Below are 25,562 nucleotides of genomic sequence, written 5' to 3'. Positions count from 1 at the left end.
ATAGTAAGTAGTGAATGCTCTAGTTCTATAATCTATTAATTGCATTTTATCATAAATTATAAACAATTTCTAGCTACGCATTGAAATGGACAATGGAAGGAGGAATCATTCCAGAAAACAAATATCCATACCTTGATGGACCAGGAACTTGCTCAAACCATAAAAGAGAGGCTATTGGATTCGTTGACGCTCCACTATTCCATGATTTTAGCAATGGAAATGCTGACTATATTAAGTAAGTATCAAATCAAGTCAGTCGAATTCCAATTCTAAAATTTGCTAATTAATTTAATTTTATAGGAAACTTGTTTCATCTTACGGACCAGTTTCAATTACTATTTGTGCTGACAGTAACTTCCAGCATTACAGTTCTGGTGTATTTAACGTTATAAACTGTTGTAGAAATGTTAACCATGCAAGTAAGTTGATACGGAGTTATTCACTTATTACGTAACGCTTTGAGGGTAGGGTGAGAAGGATTAAGTTCCGGGGAAAAGCAGGCTCGACAAAAAGTCGTTACGCAATAAATGAACTGAGCTAAATTATCAATTATTTCATAATAATTTCTAACAATAATTTTCTATAGTTACAATTGTTGGATATGGAACTGACGCTAGATTCGGAGATTATTGGTAAGAATTTAAAATAATCATAATTTTTCATACTTCATTGATCATTTAATTTCAGGCTGATCAAGAACAGCTGGGATCTATCATGGGGTGAAAATGGATTTGCTAAAATTGCAAGAGGGGTCAATCTCTGTCAAACTGAGACAACCGTTCACTATGCAAGAATTAAGGATGTTAACGGAAGAGTCTGTCCAGTTGCTGCAGAGTAAATGGCTGATCCAGACCTGGATCAATGAGAAAATTATACTGTAAAATTGTTAAATTATTGTTAAAATTTAAAAAAATTTTACGAAATTAATAATAAATTCATTAATTTTTTTCATTAATTTTTTCTGTATTTTTCATTCTCTTTATAACTTTTTTTGTTTGTTTCATTAACAAAAGACTACAATGAATGTTAAGAAGAGGAAATTATTTCTCATTTTTTTCACAATATTTATCCATTTTTCTTTTTCAGATTTTTTTTTTTATTTTAAATTTTCTATTCACAAAATTATTTAATTTTTTTTTGTATCTCCCTCATTTTTTTTTACTTTTCATATTTACTAACTAAATTATTTTTTTTTTTTATTAATTTGTGTTTGTTTTTATGTGTGTATGTTGGGATCATAAGATGAATTGAAGAGTTTTTTTTATTCTTTTCAAAAAATAATAATTAAAATAAAATTGATAGAGAGAAAAAAATAATTGGAAGTGTTTTTTGGGATTTAGATACAAGATAAGTCACTAAATCAGAATCTAGTAAACAAGGGCAACTCCCTATTCCTGAATACGCCCTTGCTATTAAAGTTGTAAATTAAACATTAGTGAAGTATCCATCCCATCTGTCACTAGCTAGTTTGCAATAACTTTTAACAAAACAATTGATAATTCATAGCAATATTTAAAAAAAATTGTTATTATTGAGACTTGCTTAGGATATAGTGACAGGAAGAAACTTCATTCATTCATTCATTTACAATTTCATTTTTTGTAACTAAGTCAATGAAATGTTTTTTTTTAACAAATAATTTTTAATTAATTACAATAATTTAATTAGGGTTAGTGCTTTAGCTTGTCTTTAGGCAACCATAGGTGACGTCATTACCTCATCAGTCCCAACCAAGCATCCAACAACTAACCCCAATCATACAAAACTCAAAAAAAAAATTCAATTTATTTCATCTAAAAACTAAAACGACTGAGCAACGTGGTGCTGTTGAAAATAGCTGAAAAAGTACCTAAGGCGGACCTAAGTCAATGCTTGATAATTTAATTGCAGGAATTGATGCCTTTTGTGGCATACTTTGTAGTGCTGCTGCTTGCTGTTCACGCAATTCTCTACGACGTCGCTTACTTGTTAGCTCATGACAGTCTTGAGATGTTGGAAGGTCGGGTGGTGGAAGACTAAAATAAATTGGAAGCAAAAATTAAGTAAAAGCTCAAAATTTTCAAAAAGTCATCAACTCACGTTTCAGGTTCAATATTCTTCAGCCATTGACTCTTGAGTGCATCCTCAGCAGTAATTCTCCTTTCTGGATCTAAAGTGAGCATTTTATCAAATAATTCCAACGCAGAGTCAGGCATATAAGCAAACTCTTCTCTCAGTCTACGACGATACTGTTTCTTAGGCTGTAGTGAATTAAAGTGCGGTAGCTTAATGACATTTGGCCATACAGCCGGTGTCGGTGATCCACAAAGGCGTGAAATAATTTCTAATTGTAGCGGCTCTGAACTTCCTTGGAACAGTGTTTTCTTTGCAAATAATTCACCTAGGATACATCCGACAGACCAGATATCGATTGATGGGCCGTACCTAGAAAGATGATGAAGTTTGGTTAGATTAAGGTGTTTATGGTTATAGGCAACTTAATAGTGAGTACTTACTTCTCTTCACCCAGCAACAATTCTGGCGGTCGGAACCATAATGTGATAACTTTATTAGTATATGGTCGTTCACGATCTTCAGCATCACGTGCAAGACCAAAATCTGCGAGTTTTACTTCTCCACTGAAATTAATCAAATCATTAATACCAAAGTACTAAATATGGTAAATTAGAACTTACCGATTATTCATAAGAATATTGCTACCCTTAATATCACGATGAAGGAAATTCTTCTCATGACAATATTTGAGCGCCCTAAGCAACTGCTTCATAATCGATGCAATATGAATCTCCTTAAACTCAACTTGCTCATTTTCTAATAATCCCATTAAATCATGTTCCATATATTCAAATACAAGATAGAAGGCACCGCGGTCTTTACAAAAGTCTATGGCTTCCTGCTTATCAGTTACTATTTCGCGTAGTTTAACTATGTTTTTATGATTGAGTTGACGAAGAATTTTTATCTCGCGTACGGCTGTGATTGGAAAGCCTTCCTTCTCGTTCTCGAGACGAACTTTCTTTAGGGCAACAACTTCTTTTGTAATTATGTCACATGCTTTATACACTTGTCCGTATGTACCTGAAATAATTAGCAAATATTAGAATTGTGTAAAATTATTGTCATCGACTTGAATCCTACCTTCACCAATCTGCGCAATTATCTGGAACACTTCAACACATCTCTCACCCCAATTGCCTTCTGGTCCATCTGATAACCTCCTATTAATTATCTTTGGCCGAAGTAGTTTGGCAGCAGAATTTGTCGTACCATTGCCCCTAATTTTCTGTCCCCTCTGTGCAATAGACGCATCATTTTCATCATCACTGAGATCCTCAGTTCCTGGAACTGTTGGTGGCATTGGCAATTCCGTAAGTTTTACTTTCTTTGACGGTCCAGCCATTGGTGCATCCTTAGGCGGTGATGGTGTTTTAATATCCATTGGCACAATCACACCAGGCGGCATTGGAAGTTCTGTCACCTTTCTTATCACAGCTGGTGCTTCACTTGGTAATGGTGGTAATGGCGGTTGCTGTTGATTCTTTATGACACTATCCACCTCGTGAATTTCAGTCGATGCCATTGGAATTCCATTCGCCGGTGGAACTGGAATGTCCTTGAGATCACCATTTGTGTTATTCATTAATGGTGGCGGTTCTGTCTTTCCTGTTGCTGTATCAATATTATTATTTGTATTTGTATTTGTTTCCGAGAGAATCTCTTTCAGTACTTTATCGCGCTTGAGTTTACTGCCTTTAACTAGTTCCGCAAATAATGACGTGTCGTTGATATTGATTGACTTTTTCGGCATAACTTTGGCGAGTAATGAAGGCGACGGTGAACGTGATGATGTTCGGCGTGGTGGCGGTGATGGAGTGCGATGATAGCGTGATGGTGGTGAACGGGTTCTGTGACGCCGTTTACGTGGTGGTGTTGATGATGATCTACAAGAATTAAGATATTTGGTCAGTTTTAAGGAACATGGATTGAATATCATTGACTACTCACTTTGATCTTCGTCTTCTCTCATGTCTTTTCCTAAGGCTACTACTATAAGGTGATGATCGTTCTCTATCACGACGCCTTCTACTACCAGGCTCGTATTCATAAGGCGACCGTTCTCGGCTTCTTGTTCTTTTGCGATATGATGATGATCTTTCGGGTGATACGTGTCGTCTCTTTGTTGCTGATGATATTGTTCCTTTTTGGGATGTGCCTAAAATGTAATGATTCATAGTTAATATAACAATTGTTGTTATTGGAAATGTTATAACGTAATTAATTTAAATTTTTTAAGATTTCTATAGATGGTTGTTATGAGAATTATTCTTGGACATGGACTAAAATCTGATAAGAAATCATGTGACTTGTACATCTTCATAAAATTGCATGCTATTTTAGTTGAATTAAATTGAATGTTCATTCAATTACAAACATTAAGCATAGGAATAAGCCCCAAACTAGAATGTATTGCACAATTAATTTGTATGACCAATGAAGTAAGTAAGCCCAAAAGTACATGTCTGAGCATCTAGAACGCAGGATGTGCAAGCTTATTTACATTATTAACTGAAATAATTATTTTTAAGAGGAAGGCCGTAGTCCAGAGCAGAAATTAAAAATATTGATATACGGCCATCATGACGGTTGATTTCGATCCATTTTTACAATATAGTAATACTTAACATAATTTAAGTCTGTTCCAGTATGGTATGATACCCAATTAATACAAATCAGTTAATCGATCATGGATTCGGTTTAAATTCGATTCTGTGATATTCAACAAAAAATATATCAATAGGCACTATGCCTGAGACACAACTGTCTGGTACCGGATTTTGGATCGATTAGCCGACTAGAAATACATTTTCAGATCTGTAGTATAGTTTATAGTATTTTAAGATATAATTTGCAGTATAGATCTTGCACAATTCAGGATAAACCATAAAAAATTTAAATATATCCAAGGACATTGACCTCATATCCATAAAATTTAATAAAATAGTTAACTTACTTGACGATAATGACGAATGTCTTCCTGAGCCATGTACAATACGTTCATCAACACTAAGTCCTACACTTCGATCATGTTTCGATGATTTAATTGGCATGGGTGGTGTATGAGGTGATCGATAGTCATTTCTTTTACTCGGTCCAGTTGGAGGAATATCAGACAATGGACTTTCTGGACTAATATTGATTGACTGAGGCGTACCACCACGCGATATTGGTGTATAGCTATTGAATTTTCTTTTTGGTGTATATGAGATTTGGTCGAGTGGTGGCGTAAATCCATCATCAATCTTTTTCGAGTGATCAACTTCATCCAGAATTGCATCATCGTCGGATATCTCCTCAATTGTATCGCTTGATTTTCGTCGTCTTTTTCTCTTTTTTGATTTCTTTAATTTCTTAGACTTTTTCTTTGACTTTTTGCGCTTCTTTGCAGACGTTGTGTCACTGTATGTCTCACTATTATAAATCTCGTCATCATCCTCATCCATTAACTTGTCAAGATCCTCATCATCGTCATCAATTGGCTCATAAATATTATTATTATTACCAATCGTTGATATCTCATCATCACTAACGATTGACAATCCATCCGATGGTAATTCACCGGCCTCTGGTGCTGATAATTCATTACTTGACACATCCGAATATTCAACGAGTTTATGTTGATGCGACGGTGACGATTTTGATGGCTTTCGTAGCTTCTTCGAGTGTTTTGAATTTTTCTCCATGTGGATGCTTGCCATTCAGCATCACATGCAGGAACCAAGTTTTTATCTTTGTTGACTTCCACGCGATTTTAGAAATGAATTTTTTTTTTGTGTGGATACCAAAAAAACAACAACAAAATAAATTTACTTTTTGACACTTTTTACTAGAATTTTCCACACTGGATCACAATTTTTTCACTCAATTATGTTCATTGTCACTGTTATTATGGCCCGGTCACTTTTAATCACTCAATTGCGGTTTATTTAATCAAATTCTAATTCACTTTTTACACGAAATTGACAAACTTTTTTTTAGAAAATAAATTCAGGTTCTTAAATGATAGTAAAGAGTTTAAAGTGAATCTATTGAGCTATATAGTAGTCGATAAAGTTTGACCGTTGTGGACATAAAGTTTCTTAAATTTTATCAAACTCAAAAACGTTTTTGTGATCGCAAAAAATGAAAAAAGTTTTTTTTTTTCTCTTTGATTTTCAAAAAAAAGTGAGTTTGCTTTTCAATTCTTATTAGAATTGGCAGGAATGGCTGAATTGTGCTGAATATATTATTGTGTGCAGGTGCGGACAGGCGTGTATTTAGGAGATGATGATTGTGTGAGCTTACAATATTGAATGAAGTAGTTTGACACTGCAAAGTGCTGAAAATGTCCAAATGAAAAGTTTGAATTTTTTTTGACCGTTAAAGAAAGTTTTGAGAATTTTTGAAATGAAGTTTCTAAAAATTGTGCAAACTTATTTTTGTAAATAATTCAAATTAAGGTTATTTTGATGAAAACTTTAATTGAGATTTTAGAATGTAAAAATTTAAATTTGGAATTTTAAAATGAAAAAAAAAAAAATTTTTAAAAATTCATACTTTTTTTCTTTTCTAGAAGTTGTATAACTTTTTGAAATTTTGTCACAAAAATCTCAAAATTCATAAAAAAAAATTTTATTTTTAAAAACGAATTAGAATAATTAAAGATTTTTTCAAATTAGTTGTCATAAATATCAAGAATCGCATCGCAATTATTCAACCTTTAAATGTTCTTTAGATTTAAATTTCATTTCAAATGTAAATATTTTAATATAAAAAATTTGTTTATTTCATGACTTCAAATTTCATTTGATTCATAAACAAATTGAAAACAATAAATGTCGTATTAAATTAAAATTAGTGAATTTGAAACTGTCAGAAGTTGTCTAAAGACAGATCCAGCTTCCATTTGTCAACAAGAGTATCAACAGGTCAACATGTCAAGCCAAAAATGCTGCACAATATTTATAGTAGTTATCCCCTAATAATCTATACCATGCATTGAAATCTTATCAAATATATCAGATAAAAAAAATATTTTCATTTTATCAGTAATTTTTAATTTTTATCGAATTCAGTTCAAATTTGATAACTAGTTAGTTCACATCTATTTAAGAAATTTCCGTACATTTCTTTTGTTATCAAATTAAAATTGAATATATTTTTAGAATTGATGAAAAAAATTTTGTGATTTAATTGTTGAAAGGTGAGGTTCCAAAATAAATCAATCTTTCGAATCCAAATTTGCTGGTCTGCAGTGCAGCAGAATTTGCAGTCAAAATCAAGTTGAATATTTTGAGTTGAATTTTTTGACTATTTTGAATTTTTTGAAATATTTAACTAAATAATTGTTCAATTTTTCTCATTAGATTCTCTTAAAATTGACATCCACTCCACCCCAACGACCCTACAAAAAATTATTATCAAAACAGCCCTCATTTCACTACCCAAAAATGTTCCGAATCGATTGTAAATTTGAAGCATGGCCATGGATCGATGATGACCGTTACTCATGCAGCATCAAACGCAAAACAATTCCAGATTCAAAGAATTTAATCCTCGATGGTCGTCATTTGGTTCCACATACCAATTATGATGTCACAGGTGTCAATTTTATCAAATGTCGAATCACAAAAATTCCAGCAAGTTTGATGATTAAAAGTTTTCCATTTTTGCAAGCCTTATCGCTGTCAAATTGTGGAATAAAGGAACTACAAAGAGAAAACTTTTATGGACTGCATGACTTGAAGGTTTTGTGGGTCGATGAGAATGAATTAGAGTTCCTGCCTGGTGACTTATTTATGGACATGAAAAAGCTCGAATTTGTGTCATTTGAAAAAAATAAAATTAGATTTATTGATGCTGAATTGTTGGATCCGGTGAAGAATTTAAAGTTGATTAACTTTTTTGGAAATGTTGGCATCGACAAAGTCTACAATAGTATCTTTTTGACTCAAGGTAATGCAAGTTTAGCGGAAATTAAGCAGGAAATTGCTGAAAAATGTAAACCGCCGTTTAAAGAAAATCCAAAAAAATTGGAAGAAAATGACGATCTGCAGCAAAAATTAAAAGCTAAGGAAGCAGAAGTTGAGCAACTTAAAGAAAATCTTGAAGATATGAAGGTTGTGGCTGCATCATTGCATGATGAAATTGAAAGAATGCAAAAGGAAGCGGAAAAGTTGAAAATTTTTGATGAAATTCAAAAACTTTTTAAGGACGATGAATTTAAGGACTTGACGGTGCTTGCTAAAGGTGAGAAATTCAAGGTTCACAAGATCATCATGGCTGCCCGAAGTCCAACAATGTCAAGAATGTTGAGGAATCGACCAGATGTTGAAAGTTTGACATTCACTGACATTCCAGTTCCTGCATTTAGGGAAGTTTTAAGATTTATGTATGAAAATTCAATGCCAGTTGATGATGCAAATTTTACAGACATTTTCGCAGCAGCAAGTAAATTGGAAGTGACAGAATTGAAAGAGTATGCAGTCACTAAATTAATCAATACGATTGATGAAGAAAATGCTGTTGACATGCTGTCAATAGCTAATAAATTTCAGAATGATGATTTGAGAGAAAAAGCATTCGAGGAAGTCCAAAAAATGTTTCCGGGAAGAGAATTGAAGCCAGAAATGGCTATGGATGCTGCCAAAGTTAGAAAACTGATTGAAGCTAAGAAGAAATTTGAAGAAGAATTTGAGAATATTTAAGGATATCGATGGATTGTGTGGGGTTTAAATAATAGAGGGTGAATTCAAATCAATTTGGATTTTAGTGAGGAAGCGAAAGGATTTTTGGGGGTCAAGTCTGCTAGAAATATTTCAAATATTTATAATTCCAATAAAAGTAAATTTATTTAAATATAAAAATATAAACTCAATTTCAATTTATTTATATTTTACAGTACTAAAGAGTAAGTATGTTTGTCACATAGTTTTGGCATTGTTGTATTGGACTGACTCACATTCATAAGGATAATAATCATATTCAACATGTTGGTGGCGTGTGCAAAATAAAATTAGTATAAAACAGTGCAGCATCTCCATCATCAGCATCATTAACGGTGGAAAATTTGTTAACTAAAGTTAATATTCATAAGTTGTTAAAATTCAATTGAATCTTGTTCAAATTGGTAAGGTTAAGTTCTGATCAGCTGTAATCTATTGCCACTCTCAGTTGACTTCTAAAACTGGCTTTATCGACAGTCTTCTTCCAAGAAAGAAAAATAAGTTTAAACTTTTAAATTTATAAAATTATTTAATTTATTTCATTTAATATAGACGAAAATATACACGAAAATGGACAAAGCAGCCAAAGACAACCATGGAATGCAATTGAATCCAAACAATCCACGCTATCAAGATGGAAAACCTGCTTTTAAGGGTCCAAATGAAAAACCAGTATTGGACAACCGATCAGAACAGTTGAATCCGAATAATTCAAAATTTCCAAAAGATAAGCAGCGCTAAAATGTGTGTGATTGCTTGTTTCAGCAAACAAAATGAAGCCAGATATAGTTTGGAGGAATTAAATTGTCAAATGTAAAATTTTCTGGCAAATAAATGAAAAGCAATTCCAAAATCAAGAAATTTTATTTCTTTTATTTTTCAGAGACTTACTCCATAGATTATCACTACGTACACCTTCAACTATCCACATTACAAACAATCTGCCTCAACTACTCTAAAATTGTTATAAAAAATTGGAAATCTAAATTTTTTCCAATACAATTTTCGAAACAATAATACAATTAGAAAAAATATGAAAATTATTGCTCAAATTCATTTGAATTTTGGCAACCGATCGGAACAGACAGAAAAGGAGAAAACGAGAAAAGTGCATAAAAATTTAAATTGAAAAAAAAAATCAAATTGAAGGACAGTAATTAAAAGAATTGAAGAAAATAAATATTTGATGACAAAAAGTTGTGAAAAATCTCAGGAAAAGTTCTCAGAAAAAAGATAAAAAAATTCAAAAAAAAAAAAATTCAAGGAGGAATAATGAAAAATTGATTTTTTAAGGATCATGATGCAAGAGTTTTGAGAATTGAGAGAACAAATTGTGAATTTTTTTTTGTGAAGGTTACCTCAATATCTGTGGATTATAACCTGAAATACTTGGATATCTTTTGGATTATTGTGGTTAAATTTGTGATGAAAATATTTTAAAAATTTAAAAAATAAATAAATTTTGAACCCATTTGGGAATTCCTGACTTTTCTGAAATGTCAGTAAAAATCTTGGTGCTAAATTTGAATAAAAAATTACCTGATTTGATCATAAATGAGATTGTCTGCAGTTTAAGACAGTAAGTTCAAGGACAACAATTTAAAAAAATTACAAAAGTTCAAATTTTGTGACTAAAATTCAAAATATGCAGTATATACAAATTAGGACCTAATTAATATAAAGTGAAAAATTGAATCTTTAGGTCATGGAATTTAATAAAATAAACAATCATCGGTGATTTTTAAATTAAATGTGGATTAAATATTTACAAAAATAAGTGAATATGTCAAAATGGATTTTATTGACAATAAAATCACAAATAAGGAATACGATTATGAGTAAGTGTGACGGATTTTTAAACAATTGTGCCTGAAACTTAGCATTTAATAAAGATTTTTGATTTTTTCTCTCAATTTTGTGAATTGTAAAATTTGACTCTAAATAATAGTCTCTGAATACATCCCTACTCATATGTTATGAAATGAATAATCCTTCGATCAGACTATGATAATAATAACCATGATACACATAAGTCTAGAAAACCTCAATATATCAATAAAATTTATGTTTTTTTTTTGAAATTTTTAAAAATCTTGATGTGTTGTGCAAAATTGTTACCCTTACTGACAAGAGTCTACCTTTTGGGAAAAAAATCTTTAATTTACTAGGGTTTTCCAGTGCTCGAAGTCGACTTAAATTTCAAATTCGAGTTGAGTCAACTTGAGTCTTGTGGATGCATCCTTATAAACTAGTCAATCTCAAATATAGCTTTATTTTATCAGCAAAACTGAGTGTTTGAGCCCTGTTATCAGAAGTATTTTAAAACCTAAACCAAAATTCCTAATAGGCAAAGAAACTGCTTATAGGTTCTGTAATGATCTTTCTTTACCAAGAAAGTATTCTATTTGCTTTTTAGAGACTTATCTCATCTACAAAAGAATTGAATGCAATATTCATGCTGACATTAAATGTGATTGATTTTTTGTCGTGAAAGTAAACATGAAGAACTTAAATGCTTGGGTCTGCACACAGCTAAATAATCTACGAAAATTTCATCGATTTTTACTTTTTCAATTATTTATTAAATTTCCTTAATTTTCTTTAAAAAATGATTGAATTTTGTATATAAAATCTTCAGTTATGTTCAATATTTTTGAAATTTTGATTGACCTTGAAATTTTTCCTATTATTTTTAAGTTAACCTGAGACTAACTTCATAATTCACTTTATTAAATTGAATTTTTCAAATTTCAAACAAAAACTTTTCCTAATTCATGTAAAAGCCTCAAAAATCCTAAAAATTTCGTCCTTAAAAAATAATTTTAAATTTCCTCAATATCGATTTTCATGGACACAAAAAGTGCTTACCCCACCCATTCCACATACCCAAAAATAAGCCCACCATGTCACATGCCTTTCTCAAAGTCTAATTGAATTTCCATCGACATATGAGCATGATATGATGTCATTGTCGAACGATGGAGGCTTAAAATCGATAATTTCTTTGCTATTTTGAAGCGTAAAAATGAGAACAAGGTGGCAATGATGGTGGCAATAATTGGTTGTCTGGCAGAGTTCAATTGAATATCGAAAATAGCGCAAAATATATATTTTTTATGCTGTTTTTATTTTTGTTATCTTTTGACTTTAGAAATATAGAGAAATTTTAATCGATATTCATCGACCTTTTAATCGCATTTTTAAATACATAGAAATTCTTTTTACACATTTTCCGTTTTGTGCAAAATATTTTTATTGTTATTGTTTGGTTTGAGATTGTATGGTTTTATGTATGTTATGATTATTAATTATTGATGGTCAATTCATAGACAGTGTTGGATTTTGGGGAATTCAAAGAAATTTCCTTAATTTTTAGTCAAAAATTAAGCAAAAAATTAAATATTTTCCCACATACGCTCTAGTGTGGGGTTGGATTCGGTGAAATATGGTCCCACACCAACATTGTTCTGGAGCCACATTTTTCGTCTTTTCTATGCTTCCGTTATTGTCTTTCGGGTTTGAATATAGGCTCAAAAAATTAAAAAACTAACCCCAAAATTGTGTATGCTAATTCAAAAATTTAGTAACTTAGCCTCAACATTCAGGATCCTTATTTAAAAAAATAGAATCATAACCTGAAAATTCATTACCAAAAATCTCAAAACTAAATTGAAATTTATTTCAGATCACTACCAAAGCTCAGCAGTCACGATAATGAGGAGGAAATTCCTGATAAGAAGAAGGAAGTAAATTATTTCGAGCCAATTCCTCATGATCATAATTTATGTGAACGGGTAGTTATTAATGTGAGTATGACCTTTATTGTTCTTCAAGCATTAAGTTGGAATTCTTGAGAAATTTGATAAGTTTCAGATTTCTTGAGCTTCAAAACAACCAATGATGTATCACTTATTGAATAAACATTTCAGATATCGGGTCTCAAGTTTGAAACACAACTGCGTACATTGAATCAGTTTCCAGACACTCTTTTAGGCGATCCGTCCAGAAGGATTCGCTATTTTGATCCTCTAAGAAATGAATATTTCTTCGATCGTAACCGTCCCAGTTTTGATGCCATTTTATATTATTATCAGAGCGGTGAGCATCAACATTAACGACATAACCTCAAAATTTTAATTTATATTCAAATCTTCATTCAGGTGGCCGACTTCGCCGTCCTGTAAATGTCCCATTAGATACATTTAGTGAAGAATTAACATTTTATGAATTAGGTGAACAAGCAATTAATAAATTTAGGTAAGTATCAACTTCATAGGTATCAACATTCATTGTTCTTAAATAAACAGCATGACTACTTCGATATATGCAGCATGTGTTACTCATAATTGCTAAACCCCCTTTTTCTATCTCATTATAGAGAAGATGAAGGCTTTGTGAAAGAAGAAGAGCATCTTATGCCTACAGATGAGTTTCAAAGAAAGGTTTGGTTACTCTTTGAACATCCAGACAGTTCTTATGCTGCTCGAGTTGTTGCCATCGTTAGTGTCTTTGTAATTCTTACATCAATTGTCATCTTTTGTCTCGAAACGATGCCGAAATTTAAACATTATAAGGTAATTTATAAAATATTTTAAATATTAAAAAACCGTTAAAAAATTAAAAATTTCTGAATTTTAATTTCAGATTCAAGCAATGAACATGTTCAAGACAGACCGGAAATCCATGGGAATTGAAGAAGATGAAGTTCCAAATTTGTATGATCCATTTTTTATAATTGAAACGCTGTGTATTGTGTGGTTTACAATTGAATATCTAGTCAGGTAAGCTTAACTTTAAGTCTTAAAAATGTCAATTCTAACCTCAAAATTATCTTCTATTTTTAGACTCGCATCATGTCCTGTAAAACGAACCTTTATCTGCGATATGATGAACATAATCGACATAATTGCCATCATTCCATATTTTATTACTCTCGGTACAGTAATGGCTGAAGATGAGAATCTCCTTTTACTACCTATGGCTCCGATTGGTGATAAACTATCAAATCAGGCTATGTCATTGGCCATTTTTCGAGTTATTCGTCTCGTACGTGTTTTTCGTATCTTTAAGCTGTCAAGGCATTCTAAAGGTTTACAAATTCTTGGACGGACACTGAAAGCTTCGATGAGGGAACTGGGATTGTTGATTTTTTTCTTATTTATAAGTAAGTAGGGGAACATTCGGAGATTAACTTTAATCTAACTCCAAAATTGATTATTTTAGGTGTCGTTCTCTTCTCATCCGCCGTTTACTTCGCTGAAGCGGGCAGCGAAAGTTCACAGTTTAAATCAATTCCAGATTCATTTTGGTGGGCAGTTGTAACAATCACAACTGTCGGTTATGGAGATATGGCACCAATCGGATCACTTGGAAAAATTGTCGGTGCATTGTGTGCGATTGCTGGTGTCCTTACGATTTCACTTCCAGTTCCCGTTATTGTCAGTAATTTTACGTACTTCTATCATTTAGAAACGGATCAGGAAGACATGCAGAGTCAAAACTTTAATCACGTCACGAGTTGCTCGTATCTGCCTGGAGTGCTAAGTAGGTTTGACTCAATTTTTTAGTGTAAAAATTGTCGACTTATTCCAGTATTGTCCAAACATTGTGCCACGACATACCGGTGTCATTTGTGAAAATGGCATGAATCGACAAGGTGTGCTTTGGCGCTAATAGTTTGGACAATACTGAATTATTACGTGAACAGCTCCTTTAGACATTTTAAATAAACTATCATATTTTCATTTCCAGTTCATAAAATGCGCACTGAAAATCTTCAACCACAAACTCCATCAGAATCGGATACAATGGAGACAACATCAGGTGTTTTGAGTGATCATACGCACTTACTGCCTTTATTGAGATCTTTTAGTGATCATACGAAGGAAGAAAACATTGCTGCAAATGCTGGCTGCAGTAGCATTAAAAAAGACATCAATATTGACGACAAAGACAAATCGCATCTAGTCAGCGATAACCAAACATATCAAAATGAAGACGAAACTTGTGATGATGATTTTAAATATCCAAATATTAGAGTAATTAATGAAACTGATGTTTAAAATAATGAAAAAAAAGTTGGGTCATTTCTAGTATTAAAATGAGTTTAGAGTTCTAATATCCATTAAGTGTAACTGCTTCACTATATTTGCTGCCAGTTATGATTAACTTTGCTGATCTTTCCTTTTAAAAAATATCAAAAATTTTAATTATTTTGATTTACATTTGCTCAATTGTTATGAATTATTAAGTAGGTAAAAAATATAAAATAAATCTTCATAAAAATATTTTCGTTATGAGCTAAAGTTGTATTTAGGCTTATTTGTTAGAAATACAATGTTTAATTTAATATTAGGTAAACAAAATAAATATAAAAAATATTAAAATAAAATTAATTAAATTTAAAATTTGAGTTTTTTTGACTTTTTGCTGATTTAAAAAATTTCAGGAAATTTTGCCATTAAATTTGAAAAAAATTCGATTTATGTGCCGGCAGTTCTTCAACCCAAAATTATTGCCACAACACCAAACATGATCTTCAAAAACCAGGAAACACAATTCAAAATTAAATTTCCTTTAATTCCGCTAATTTGATTATATTAAATAAAAAGACGGAAATTCAAATGTCACGGCAACACTGACAGCTCATTTTGTGCATTAATCAACTGCATTGCATGATTGTTGACACGTTGAAATTTCATAATTTCCTCATGACTGACATTTGACTCAATTAGATGTAAAAAAAATTGTGCTTTCTCTTTTTTCCGTGTGCAACTAGTTGAATTTTGATTCCTTTTTGTGTTTTTCCACGGCCTTCAAAAGTGGTTTTCAGGATAAATTGATTTAAATGGATGGAATGAGGAATTTATTGCAGAAATTTTTTGAAAAAATTGAGCAACTGGATTGGAAATAATTATGGAATATTGAAAAGTTTGTAAATTTATTGGATATTGTTGAATCGATGGAATTTTTTTATAACAAAATATCGATCGAAATTAGATTTTTGCGGGATTTTTTAAAAATATAGAAAAGACAGAAAAGTACAGAAAAGCGGATAAAAGATAGAAAAGCGCATAAAAGACAGAAAAGCGCATAAAAGACAGGAAAGCGCATTAAAGACAGGAAAGCGCATAAAAGACAGGAAAGCGCATAAAAGACAGAAAAGCGCATAAAAGACAGAAAAGCGCATAAAAGACAGGAAAGCGAATAAAATACAGAAAGCGCATAAAAGACAGGAAAGCGCATAAAATACAGAAAAGCGCATAAAAAACAGAAAAGCGCATAAAAGACAAAAAACCTCAAAAAACAGGTAAATATTTCACTAAATCTGAAAAAGAAATTAAAAACTCCAAAAGATTCTTTTTAGCATTTAAAATTTTCCTTTATTTTTCACTTTTTTAAATTTTCAAAAACCAATCGACAATGAAATCTATTCTTACCTAATTTTATAATTCATTCATTTTTTCATCATATATTTTTATATATTTCTTGCATATCGTTTTAAGTAGATGAGTGAGAGAGAAGGAGATAGAAAATAAAAGTATTTTTTAAATTTAGTTTTTTTTTTTCATTAAGATTTTTTAAGTTTTCAGTAATTTACGTTTTTTTTTGGTAGTTATTTAATATATTTTTTTACTTTTTCATATTAGATGTAGTTTTTTTATTTTTAAATAAGAATTCTTGAAAGTTTACGCACATTTTTGTTGATAATTTAAAAACTTAATTAAATTTTGATTTTTTAAAAAAAATAATTACTTTAAAATGAAAGAAATTAAAAGTTAATGTTTGATTTTTTCTGCATTATTTAATATTTTAAACTTTTTTCACTCCACAGAGTTCTAAATTCTCCCTTACATCATATTTTCTTCGATATTTATTGCTTATATTTTAACCCTGTATTAAATATACAAACATACAAAGTAGATTATTTCCATTCTTATTTAGTTTTAGTTTTTGGAAAATATTTCTATAATTTTTCTTTTATTTTCTGCAAAATATTTTCTATAAGTTAGAAATTTTTCAGTTTTATGGTTTCTCAGTCGGTGTTTTTGTGTTACTTTACGGAAATAAATGTTAAAAAAATTAAAAATTCTGTGCGTATCCTTCCAAATTTTTCTCATTTCATCATTTAAAAAATACTTTTTTCACATTTTTTTCGTAAATAAATTTTTCAATTCTTTCATTTTTTTCATTTCTTAAGTGTTCAAAAAAATATTCTTATTATTTTATTGCTCAAAATTGTCATTCTTTTCCTCTAAAGTTGTCCGATATTTGAAATACTTAAAAATAAGTTAATCTGCTATTCTTTTTTATTTTTTAATATTTTCTTCTGCTGCCATTATAAAAAATATATTCGACACTAAATTTTTTTTCATTTTCTTAAATATTTTTTACGTCTTTCTTTCGTCAACATTTTTTTAATTTAAAGTTAATTTTTTTTTTAAATCTTCTGTCTTTTTTTGGTGAAATTTTTGTGTGTTTTTTGTAGTCTTGTTGAGATTCTTACCTGTTAGACTATTGGTTTAATGTGAGATGCTTGATTCTTATGTGTATTTTTTGAGGTTATGTCTGATTTTTGTGTTAAGTTTGAGTAAAATCAGTAGGTTTTTGGTGTACATGGATTACTTTAGTCATTCGTTGTAAATTTTGAAACCTATTTCTAAAAATGCAGAGCTCTTTTTCAAAAACTTCAAATTAATCTAACCTCAGTCGAACCCTAAGTGCTTTGCAGTCGAACCACAAAGCATTGATTTAAAGTGATTGAAATCTAACCTCAAAATATTGAAATTTAATGCAAAATTAATTTAAAATCTAACCGAAATTTAAACCCAAAATGAAAAGTTTAGCCTCAAAAAATTGAAACTTAACCTCAAAATAATCAGCATAACCTCAAAAATCCTAGTCTGATTCTATTGCATTTTTTAACCATTTTAACTTACTTTAAATTTAAATTTATTTTTAAAAAATTTCACGCACACATTTTTTTATCCTCATAAACTTCGTCATCTACATAGAAAAATTCAGAAATAATTTATTCTTCATGTTGAACTTCCACGCGTAATTGATGAAAGCTTTTATAAATTAATTCATATGAGTTAATAGAAATTTAATATTATTTAGAGATATAAAATTTATGTATTATAGTAATTTTAAGTATAACATTATAATTATTTATTATTATTATTATTATTATTCTTATTATTATTTATATTGTTATTATTATTATTAATATTATTATAATTATTATTGTTGCTATTCATGAGTAGATATGTTTACGTTATATAAATTTCTCTTATTATCATCATTAAATGCTTATTAAATTTTTTTTCGTCATATATATAATAATATATTTTTCCATCAACTTCCACGCTGAATACGCAGGAGCTGATGTTGCTTTTTTAAAATTCAAGCAAAACTCAAACTGTTAATTAAACTAAGAAATCAAAAATTATTGGAAGTTTAAATCTGTAATTCATTAGAGCATTCCGTGTGTAAATTTTCATTTAATTCATCCAATGTTCTATGAAGTTCCATGCGGAAGCTGTTATTGGAATTTAAATATTTTTTTTTTCTTCATTTTTTATTACTTTTATGGCAGTTTTTGTCTTCACAGCCAATGAATATTTTTTTTCTTCTCTATTTTTTAAAATATTTTTTTATTTTAACTGTTATGTTTTTAAAACTACATTGTAGCTTTGTCTCGTGTCTTTTTTGAGCTTCTGGAAAAGGATGAAGGAGGATGAATGGAACTTTGAGATTTTTCAGTTCTTCAAAATTGGAAAAATTTTTTAAAACGAATTAAATTGCATTAGTAGGAATCCATTATGGTAACACTCCTTAGTGTATCCATATTCATAATTTTTCAATTTACTTTACTCCTGTAAAGTCAATTTCAAGTTTGAATTTTTCAATGACACACAAAACAAATCGTGTGTCCTGAGATATAATTCATGATACACCAAAGCAACACCTTTGATGATCAACATGAATTATAATAATTATATTAAAACTGCGGTCTCCAAAAGGTGGATAGCGCGTAATATATGCTGCTGCAGCCGCACCTAGCTTAACTCCACCATGCACAAACCTCATCTTCTCGCGGTGAAGACCGTTAATCCAAGCCACATAGTGGGGCGGGCTCAAACGAGGCTCTGGTTAATACAGGGTGCGTTGGCCTAGATAGCCGCAACCCTTAACAACATGCTAAGAAACCAAGTTGGAGGTCATGGATCACAACTGATCAGTACGACCAGCGAAGTAAGTAAGTATAATAAAACTTCACTCTTGTATCGTACCTCAAGATATATATAGATCACTGGGTCGATGTGCAATGGTTAAATCCCGTCCAGTAGAAACTGAATAATTTCTTGACAATCGAGTTAAATTTAACAAGACTAGTTTAAATTAAATTTGAGTCGACCTAGACCAGATTTTTGATTGATTAACCTATTAGTGCTATTTGGTTGTATTATCGAGTTTGCTCGAGAAAACAAAGAATTAATTTGAGTTCAATTGTCTTAAGTAAATTAGACTGTATGTTCTTAAAAATGCAAATAATAGCAAAATTGCATTTGAATATTTTACAATAGCTCTATTTTAGTTCCACTCATCCCAACTCACATCAATCCAGAAGCATCAAACCGTTCTAAAACATTTCTCATACATTTCCACATTTCATCCTTAATAAGGGAAATATAAATTTCCATTAGCTGCACTTGAAGATGCAGAATGTGAAATTTTCTTCATTTAAATTTATTTAAATTTTGATGTTTTTTTAATGAATGACTTAAAGGACATTTCTAATATAATATTTAGCTAATTGCAAATGCTCATTATTCTATCGATAAATTTTTTAATGATTTTATTAGCGAAATGATTTTTTTTTTTTATTTTTTTAGATGCTCTTATGAATCAAAAATTTGATGATGCAACAAAAACATTTTTTGGTCTAATAAAATAAAAATTAAATTTAAATATTGCACGGTAGAAAAAAATGAGTCAAAAAAGCTATAAAAACGGCAATAAAATTTTTTTCTCTCTTAATTTATATAATTTTTTTTGGGGTTATAAATCTATAACATATATCGTTTATTAATCAATCAACATCTATCGCCACACAATATAAATAATTTTTTTTTTTTTATATTTTTAATATATTTTTTTAAATTTCTTGTGAATATCATCATTTAACTTCCATGCAGATGCATTAGATCTCTCTCATGTTTAGCACGGAAGTTTAGGGTTTCGTGAAAAAAGTTGCAAAAATTATTGAATATCGTATAATAATATATAATATATAATTCGTTATAATTTATATCTTCTGTGTTTTCTATTTTTTAAATTTATCAAAATAATTCTTTTTTTTTCTTCTTATGCTTATTGATCTTTAGATTTAGATTTTTTTAACTTTAATTTTTCCATGTTTTTCAGTCGGTTTTTCTTATAATTTTCTCTTCTACAGTTTTCACTTTTTTATCTCAAATAATATTTTTTTGAGTTTATCTGTTTTAGTTTTAGAAATATAAATATTTATTCTGATTTTAGGATATTGCAAGATGATTTAGAGAATCGAGTTAGGAGAAGAAAATGAAAATCCATTCAGTAGGTGTAGTTTTGGATCTCTTAACAACAGTATTTATGCAAAGGGTCAAAGGATATTAAAGGTTTTGGAAATTTTATATGAAAAAACCGTAAAACAATTTCTCCATTGCAATAGATCACTAGAATTCGATCCTGTCAATGATGACCGATAAAAATCTATAAACTCCTTAAAATACTGTTTTTATTGAGATTATTTTGAAAGCTGAGTAAGCTGTACTTATAGAATCTTATTAAATTATATTGTTAAATCAATATAAACCTAATGAGAATGGACATTAAGTTCAACAATTGTCAAGTCGAAACTCGCATTTAGATGCGCTTGAGACAAAACAAATTGAGTTTTTAATGTTTTAGAATTTACCATGAAAAGGGACTTGACTCATTTGACTAAATCGAAATATTTTTGAATTCCTCTATTTTCACTAAATCGAAATATGTGTATTGAGCTCATGTCGAGCCAAGATAATAAATTTACACGAATAATTTGTGCAAATAAAATCGAGTAGTAAAAATTAATTAATCATTTTCTTCTCCTACTACCTCATAATTGTTCATGACTTTCAAATTTTTGATTTTTATTTTATTTTATTAAAGGAAATGTTTTAAAAGGACGTATGAGAAAAATTAAATTTTTGATGTTCTTTTTTTGGAATTTTAATTGATGCTCAAGTGGTCGGAGTTAGATTTGATTCCTAAAAATATAGGACATTTGATGTAATTTAATGTAAACTTTGTTAACTTAATTCAGAGCTAGAAGTCACCACAATTGAAATAGAATTGAGTCAGGATGGCTCGACTCAAATAGAGCTGATTTCAAGTTGTTTGCAGTTGATTTGATTTTTTTATGTTTACTATAATGAGTCAACTTGACTCAACTTCAGGCTCTGATTAAGTTTACCCCCAAATTTAAATTTGAGGTTTTTTGATTTATTGTTATAAATATGCTGAAATGACTCATGTTTAATTTTATGGCCTTATTTGATCATCAGTCTTGATTTCAAACTTTACTAACTCAGTTGATTTTAGCTAGTCAAGTTTCATATTTTAGAGCCTAAATTAGGTTCTAAGTAGGCCAATTTGTTCACTATAGTGCACTACTAAGAGTCATTTTACACAATTTAAGCTAACAAATTTATTGTTTTAGCCTGAGCCACGTGGTTGTTGTCAATAAACGGACTCAGACACAGTCCTTAAACCTGACCATCGAGAGCAATTTTCTGAGATTTTTGACTTGATTTAATTATTTAATGGAAAGACTTTTTTTAAATTTTTTCATTTTTGGTTCATAAAACTTTGCATTATTTTACGGTAAATCTATTGTAATTAAAGTTAATATAATTTATGTTAGTATATTTTATTTTATCTTATGTCTGTCAGCCTTTTCTCACTTATATAAATTTAAATATTTCTTATATTTTTTTATTATATTTCGACATTTATCGTACAAATGCATTTAAATTTATATTTTTTTTTCATCTGTTCTACATATAAAAAAACTTCTACTAAAATAATTTTTCTCACCTTTTTTTCCTTTTTATTTCTTTTTTTTCGTGTTAAAAAATATTTTTTGACTTTTTTGCCGAAGATTTTTTTTTATTTGAAATTGAACAAAAATTGTCACACATTTTCTTTACGAGGATTATTTTAAAATTATTATTTAGTTTTTTTTTGAAAATTTAGCATGAAATGTTTCGTAATGTATGGAAAAACAGTTGCCATCAATAAGTTAGTATGTGTCTGGGTATTAAAGCATTTTAAAACTTTTTAAAATTTTATAAAAATTTATAAAAATTTTTAAAGTTTTTTAAGTTTCAAAAATTTTTAAATTTTATAAATTTTTTAAGTTTTGAAATTTTTAAATTTTTAAAATTTTAAATCTTCTAAAAAATTTAAGTTTTGAAAATTTTCAAAATTTTAGAAATTTTTAAAGTTTTAAAAAATTTAAAAAATTTCAAATCCCCATTACAAACCTTTAAATGGCCAACTTCGTCACATTCTTATAAAATCGCATCAATTTAAAAAAATTTAAATATAATTTTAATATATAGATATAGAGATATATAGTTAAATTTTTCAATATAGTCATCATATATTTAAATTTTTTAATATAAATTTTTAGAGATAAATTTTTTTTTTCATTCATATATAAACTCTACTACGGTAAATTCAGCAAATAAATTTGTTAAAAAAATGAATTTAAATAAATTTTTATCTTTCATAATTTTTTTCTTTTCTGTATTAAACTTATTAAAATATTTTTTTATATATATTTCTTAAGAGCAATTAAAAATCGTTAGACTTTTATATTCACAATGACTTTTATGTTCGTGGATGTAATTAGGAGTCTTATTTTAATTAGTAGACCACCTTGAGGGGATGTTGTAGTTCTGACGTCATAATGACATCAGTAGACCCCCATCCTACATCCTAATATAAACTTTAAAAGTCTTTATCTTTCATAAATGGATAAATCTATGCATTTATTATGTATAATTCATATTATTTCTCGTTTACTGGAAGGATGTGGAAATGTTAATATAAATTTCATTTTGGTAACAAAAAATAATTTCATAAATTAATTTAATAGAATTTTTTTAAACTTCAAGTGACTGAATTGAAGTAAATAAATAAACTTTTATAAATTGTCCTTCTTGTGAGCTTATTTTTGCACGTTTTTAAAATGCAGATCATTTTTGAATAAATTCTTAACTTTTTTTTTTTTGCTAAATTTTCCTGTTTTTTGATTGCACATTTTGTCAAATAAAATTTTAAACTTTAATGTTTTATGAAAAAATCTGAAATTTTAAACTAAAAACGACAAGTTTAACAAAACACATTTCAAATAGTGAAGATGATTTTGATGATATGAAAGGTGATTTAAAATAATTTAAATAAAATAAATTTACCTCCTGAAAAATAAAAATTAAAATAATAAAAAAATAAAATTTTACAAGAAAAAGAAATTTTTTATTAAATAATAAAATTATAATAATCATAATAATAATAAATTTTAATAAAGATATAAAAAAAAAGATTTTCTGTTGAATTTAAATTTTTTTTAAATAAACTTAACAAAGAAACAAATATAAAAAAATTATATCTTTTTCTTAAACGTCTTCAGTTTTCTTTTTGTGATTAAAGAAAATTTTAAAAGGAAAATTTCTTGACGATCTTATTAGATTCGAGTAGCACATCGATCGAAATCTGGATTCAGACGTCTGTCTATGGTCGGGCTGTTGATCAATTAGCCGCTTTGTTATTTTTGAGAGAAATTTTGGTTTTATGAGGAAGGAATTAAAGAAGTTCATGAAGTTGAGATGAAATATGCAGAATTTTTGTATCATGAATGTTAGGATAAGGATGATTTATGATTAATAATGAGTTAATGATGAGATTGTGGCTGATAATGTCATGGATGGGATGAAAGTATCAAAAATATAAAGTTTTAATCAATTTTGTATGAAAATGCACTGGATTTATGCAAAATGGTGCAATGAAAAGTGAAAGATGATGAAATTAATGATGATGATTAAGATGATGATTAAGAGGGTGATGATGATGATGATAATGATGATGATCATGATGATGATGATGATGACCAAGAGCATATTCAAAGAGAAGGATATTGGGGGTCAACTCCGTTATTTCGATTTAAAAAAACCAAAAAGCCCCCTAAATTTTGTGTTCCAAACAAAATTCTGTCTATGCCCCTGATGATGATGACTAATGGGAGTATCGAGGGTATCGAATGACATTAGTGATATATGCTGGACTCAGAATGAATATGAATGAACATGAGTTTGATCAAATGATTAATTAAAATGAAAATGAAATGATTTAAGATGAATGATTAGTAATGAGTCATGGGTAAGGGAAAGATGGGTTAAGGTGTTAAATGAGTCGATAATGAATTTTAAAATCTCCTCAAATTCCTTCAGATAAAATTTCTTTTTCAATAATTTTCCTTAAAAAATTTTCAATCAGTAAAAAAAAGTTTTAATTAATTAAAATATCGTCTAATTTTTTTTGTCTTCCATTTAAATTAATTCTTTTAAAATCTATAAAAAATGAATCATTTAAAATATAATTTTAAATAAATCTATGCATATGTACTTTCCATTTTTTCGTATATGTTTTGCATTAAAATATCAACTTTGTTATAGAAATTTATTAATTATTTGTTTATATTTTTTAGCAGGAAATTTTAATTTGTTATGTTGAAAAAGGTGAGCTTTAACATTTTAAATTGTAAAAATAATTAAATTTTTCAATTTTAAAAAATTTAAAAAAAAAATTTAGATTTTTTAAATTTTGGAATTCGAATTTTTTTTTAAATTTTCCAGGAGGATCAGTTTTAAAAGAAAATTTAATTTCTCACCTTTTTGTTTGAAAATATAAATTTTTAAATTAATATTATTTAAAAAATTCTATAAATATAAAACTACTAAATCTCTTTTTCTCTTTCATATTTTTTTAATATAAATTCTTTGAAAACAGAAAACAAAAATTTTATAAAAAAGATTTTTAAAAAGTTTATAAAATTTAATAATAATAAAAAAGAAAAATAAAACAAAAAACAGAAAAAAGCCGGAAATTAAACTGGGAATTGTGAATTTTTTTAAATTTGTTTTTTCTTAGTTTTAAACTATTTTTAAGTACCAAAATGTCTTCCTAGTATGTCAATAATGTCTTAAGTTCCTTAAACAGAAATAGGAAAAAATTTCATGAGTAGAAAAATTTTGCGTCCATGACAACCAATTTTCACTTTTTTTTTAAATATATTTTTAATATCAAAAGTTTTTTTTTGAATTTAATCTAATTATATTACTTTTTAATAATAAAGAGCGCGTTTTTCGCGCACCTTCAGAGAGAATTTTTTCAACTTCCACGCGCAAATACTCGGAAATTTTTTTAAATATTTTTTCAAATTCCACACTTTGTGAATATCAAAAATCTGAATTTTATATAGTATTTATAAAAAAATTTCACTAGTTTCGATTAAACCTAATTATTATTTTAATTTAAGTTAATTTTTTATCAATTGTTGCCTCGTATAAAAATTTATAAATTTTTGGAATTTTGCTATTTTATCAATTTTTTAATTTCACAATTTTGAAGCTAAAAGCTTTCAACTTTTTTTTTAGATTATGTGCCCGATTTAATTTACTTTTTAACTACAATCGCCAATCTTGTAACGCA

The 25,562-nt window shown here is 28.7% G+C and overlaps 3 protein-coding genes and 1 long non-coding RNA gene across 4 annotated transcripts; 3 read left to right on the top strand and 1 right to left on the bottom strand.

Moving 5' to 3' along the window:
* Positions 1 to 1,099: 1,099 nt before the first annotated feature.
* Positions 1,100 to 6,250, bottom strand: Cdk12 (Cyclin-dependent kinase 12). Its single transcript, XM_070648627.1, has 7 exons — positions 5,012 to 6,250; positions 4,006 to 4,213; positions 3,139 to 3,941; positions 2,676 to 3,078; positions 2,496 to 2,618; positions 2,080 to 2,424; positions 1,100 to 2,015 (listed from the first exon to the last, which is right to left on the bottom strand). The coding sequence occupies exons 1-7, from the start codon at positions 5,754 to 5,756 to the stop codon at positions 1,850 to 1,852; spliced, it is 2,793 nt and encodes a 930-aa protein (XP_070504728.1). The 5' UTR covers positions 5,757 to 6,250; the 3' UTR covers positions 1,100 to 1,849.
* A 558-nt stretch (positions 6,251 to 6,808) lies between these two features.
* On the top strand, positions 6,809 to 8,910 carry LOC139096835 (uncharacterized). The gene is made up of 2 exons (XM_070648592.1): positions 6,809 to 7,240; positions 7,404 to 8,910. Exon 2 carries the CDS (start codon positions 7,488 to 7,490, stop codon positions 8,742 to 8,744), a length of 1,257 nt encoding a protein of 418 aa, XP_070504693.1. The 5' UTR covers positions 6,809 to 7,240; positions 7,404 to 7,487; the 3' UTR covers positions 8,745 to 8,910.
* An 11-nt stretch (positions 8,911 to 8,921) lies between these two features.
* LOC139096836 (uncharacterized) lies at positions 8,922 to 9,623 on the top strand. Its single transcript, XR_011545004.1, has 2 exons — positions 8,922 to 9,166; positions 9,315 to 9,623. It is a non-coding gene; the product is annotated as an uncharacterized lncRNA (long non-coding RNA).
* Positions 9,624 to 10,473: 850 nt separating this feature from the next.
* LOC139096854 (potassium voltage-gated channel protein Shaker-like) lies at positions 10,474 to 14,824 on the top strand. The gene is made up of 9 exons (XM_070648610.1): positions 10,474 to 10,600; positions 12,448 to 12,568; positions 12,692 to 12,860; positions 12,923 to 13,019; positions 13,141 to 13,336; positions 13,407 to 13,543; positions 13,607 to 13,926; positions 13,986 to 14,306; positions 14,514 to 14,824. Exons 1-9 carry the CDS (start codon positions 10,554 to 10,556, stop codon positions 14,822 to 14,824), a joined length of 1,719 nt encoding a protein of 572 aa, XP_070504711.1. The 5' UTR covers positions 10,474 to 10,553.
* The last annotated feature ends 10,738 nt before the right edge of the window (positions 14,825 to 25,562 follow it).

This window comes from Chironomus tepperi, unplaced genomic scaffold (assembly GCF_022539635.2).
Source record: "Chironomus tepperi strain 1889 unplaced genomic scaffold, CSIRO-AGI_Ctep_v1 contig_408, whole genome shotgun sequence".
Taxonomy (NCBI): domain Eukaryota; kingdom Metazoa; phylum Arthropoda; class Insecta; order Diptera; family Chironomidae; genus Chironomus; species Chironomus tepperi.
Note: the sequence above shows the minus strand (reverse complement) of the source record. Positions and strands in the feature narration are given on the sequence as shown.

Coding starts and splice junctions, on each gene's coding strand:
- LOC139096835 (XM_070648592.1), top strand. CDS start 7,488: ATGTTCCGAATCGATTGTAAATTTGAAGCATGGCCATGGATCGATGAT.
- LOC139096854 (XM_070648610.1), top strand. CDS start 10,554: ATGGATTTTATTGACAATAAAATCACAAATAAGGAATACGATTATGA. Junction 10,601..12,447: donor AATAAGGAATACGATTATGA/GTAAGTGTGACG, acceptor AATTTATTTCAG/ATCACTACCAAAGCTCAGCA. Junction 12,569..12,691: donor GTGAACGGGTAGTTATTAAT/GTGAGTATGACC, acceptor TAAACATTTCAG/ATATCGGGTCTCAAGTTTGA.
- Cdk12 (XM_070648627.1), bottom strand. CDS start 5,756: ATGGCAAGCATCCACATGGAGAAAAATTCAAAACACTCGAAGAAGCTA. Junction 4,214..5,011: donor ACATTCGTCATTATCGTCAA/GTAAGTTAACTA, acceptor ATTACATTTTAG/GCACATCCCAAAAAGGAACA. Junction 2,619..2,675: donor AATATTCTTATGAATAATCG/GTAAGTTCTAAT, acceptor GATTAATTTCAG/TGGAGAAGTAAAACTCGCAG.